The sequence below is a fragment of the Morus notabilis genome, unplaced genomic scaffold (genome assembly GCF_000414095.1).
Source record: "Morus notabilis unplaced genomic scaffold, ASM41409v2 Scaffold153, whole genome shotgun sequence".
NCBI classification, from domain to species: domain Eukaryota; kingdom Viridiplantae; phylum Streptophyta; class Magnoliopsida; order Rosales; family Moraceae; genus Morus; species Morus notabilis.
In genome coordinates, this window is record NW_010356836.1 from 142,072 (window position 1) to 144,223 (window position 2,152).

The 2,152-nt window shown below is 30.7% G+C and overlaps 1 protein-coding gene across 1 annotated transcript in view; it reads left to right on the plus strand.

Moving 5' to 3' along the window:
• The first annotated feature begins 527 nt into the window (after window positions 1-527).
• LOC21389356 (putative ALA-interacting subunit 2) overlaps window positions 528-2,152 on the plus strand; it is an 11,027-nt gene continuing 9,402 nt past the window's right edge. Inside the window, exons 1-4 of the mRNA XM_024162255.1 lie at window positions 528-667; window positions 1,360-1,459; window positions 1,852-1,913; window positions 1,984-2,058. Coding sequence (XP_024018023.1) covers window positions 1,381-1,459; window positions 1,852-1,913; window positions 1,984-2,058 — 216 coding nt within the window. The 5' untranslated portion in view covers window positions 528-667; window positions 1,360-1,380. The remainder of the gene's footprint in view (window positions 668-1,359; window positions 1,460-1,851; window positions 1,914-1,983; window positions 2,059-2,152) is intronic.

Here is a 2,152-nt window from a genome sequence, read left to right on the forward strand (position 1 = left end):
ATTAATAGTACATGATAGTGATTTTACAATTACCTGTGGTAATTATAATAATTGATGGTCATAATTATTAACCTGACATAAAAAATTGAGAACTACTATGTTTATTAAAATTTGTACTATAATAAAGTAATTTTTTTTATCATTGTCTAAACCGATTCTTAATGATATTGGATATACCACCAAATCAATCTAGACATCCCTTTATCACTGATGAAGAGATTATTTATCTAATTTTACAAACTTCAACCATTTTCTACCAATAAGTCAAAAAAAACAGCCATTTTTACACAAATTTGCAAGAAAAAAAAACACTAAAACGGTATTTTGTCGATTTATTAACAACAAAAGAGGACTTTACTAATCATTAAAAAAAAGGATTTTATTAATTATTAAATTATTATCAACAACCGGTTTTGTTTTGTCTAACTCACGAATTGTCTTTGCATTTTATTTTATTTATTTATTTATTTGATCGGCCATTTCTCTTCTCTTTGGTAATAATACAGTTGCTCTGTCTGAAAGCTAAGAATAACAACACACTCATTTCTCAGTTTTGCAGACCTCGAATCTTATATTTTCCTTCCTCGTTCTTTCCATTCCAAAAGCAGCTAAAACCCATAAACTCAAATTCCCAGATCTTTCTTTCTCTCTTCTTCCCCTTCCAGAGGTAATTTCACGTCCCAATTGTTTTTTTGTTTTTTGAAACTTTCTATTCAATCTTTATTCCAATTTCAGGTTTATATGTGTATGAAGTTCTTATGTTCTTTCATAATCTATGAACGGTGGAAATACAACGCTTTTACTATCTGGCTTTTGCACGATATTCTGATTAGGGTCGTTTTATTTTCTTATTTTGATGTTGAAATTGATGGAATTAGTATTAATCTTTCGCTGATTATAAAAATGTAATTCTGTAATCAATATTGATCTTTTGCTGATTATAAAAATGTAATTCTGGGTTCTTCACTATAAAACATTGTATAAGTAAAAAGAGATTCAAAGTTATTGTCGGATGATCACTTAAAGAGGGCAAATTGTGTCAATAGAATATTCGAACTTACAAAACTTGATAGGTCATTTGGATACATGTTATTTTAGGAACTGAGACGTTTTTCCTAATCGAGGTGAGGCTTACGTCTCAAGGTTGATCAAGGCTTAAGCCTTGAATGAAGAAGAAAAGAAAATCATAATATTAAAGAAAACTCATAAATATGTCATAATCAATCAAAACATAATCTTAGTTTGTCATAAAACACATAATAGGAGTTTCAGAATCATCATATCTAATTGTTGTATCATCTTTCGAGTTAAGTCTCATCATTAGGACTTAAACAGGATCCTTTTATATGTGGGTTGCAGGCTTCTGTAAGTCTATAATTGATGGATGTGGATGAAGGGAGTACCTCTGGAGCTTCGATAGGTGCCCAATCAACTCAATCGAATTCGAGACCACATAAAGGTAAGTTTTACATTGATTCTGTAGGCTTTTTTTTTTTTTTTTTTTTTGACATTTGATTCTGTAGTATGTGATGTTTGTAAAAAAATTGAAGTCGTTAAGGAATTCAGGGCAACAGCTTGAATTGGAACTCTGGGGTAATCTGTTTTGAGTTTTAATGGACGTCAAATGTACTAAACTTATGGGAATATAACCTTAGATAGGTTTTAAAGATGGAGATGGACAGACTAGAAATTGTAGGCCATGTAGTGTCATATGGGAATCATACTTTTACTTTGTTTAATGATTCTAGGGTGCGCTTACTGATTCGTAATGCATTGTAATCAGAAAGGGTAAGAGAATTGCATTTTTTTCACTGATAACTTATTTTTCCTTTTGTGATTTTTTTTTTGCAGCTATATATCAGTTTACACAGCAGAGTCTTCCAGCATGTAAACCTGTCCTCACCCCAGCATGGGTGAGTAACTGAAACTATTGTAATGAGTTCTTCTGTAATATGCCATATCACAATATTTGGGTATTTGCAGGTTATTGGCACCTTTTTGGTGATGGGTATTGTTTTCATTCCTACTGGTTTCATTACTCTCCGAACATCCCGCAAAGTAAATATCCTTTCTAGTACCTCAAGCCTCAAAATATTATGCATCTTTTTTTTTTTTTTTTTTTTTTTTTTTTTTTTTTTTTTTTTAAGTGGTT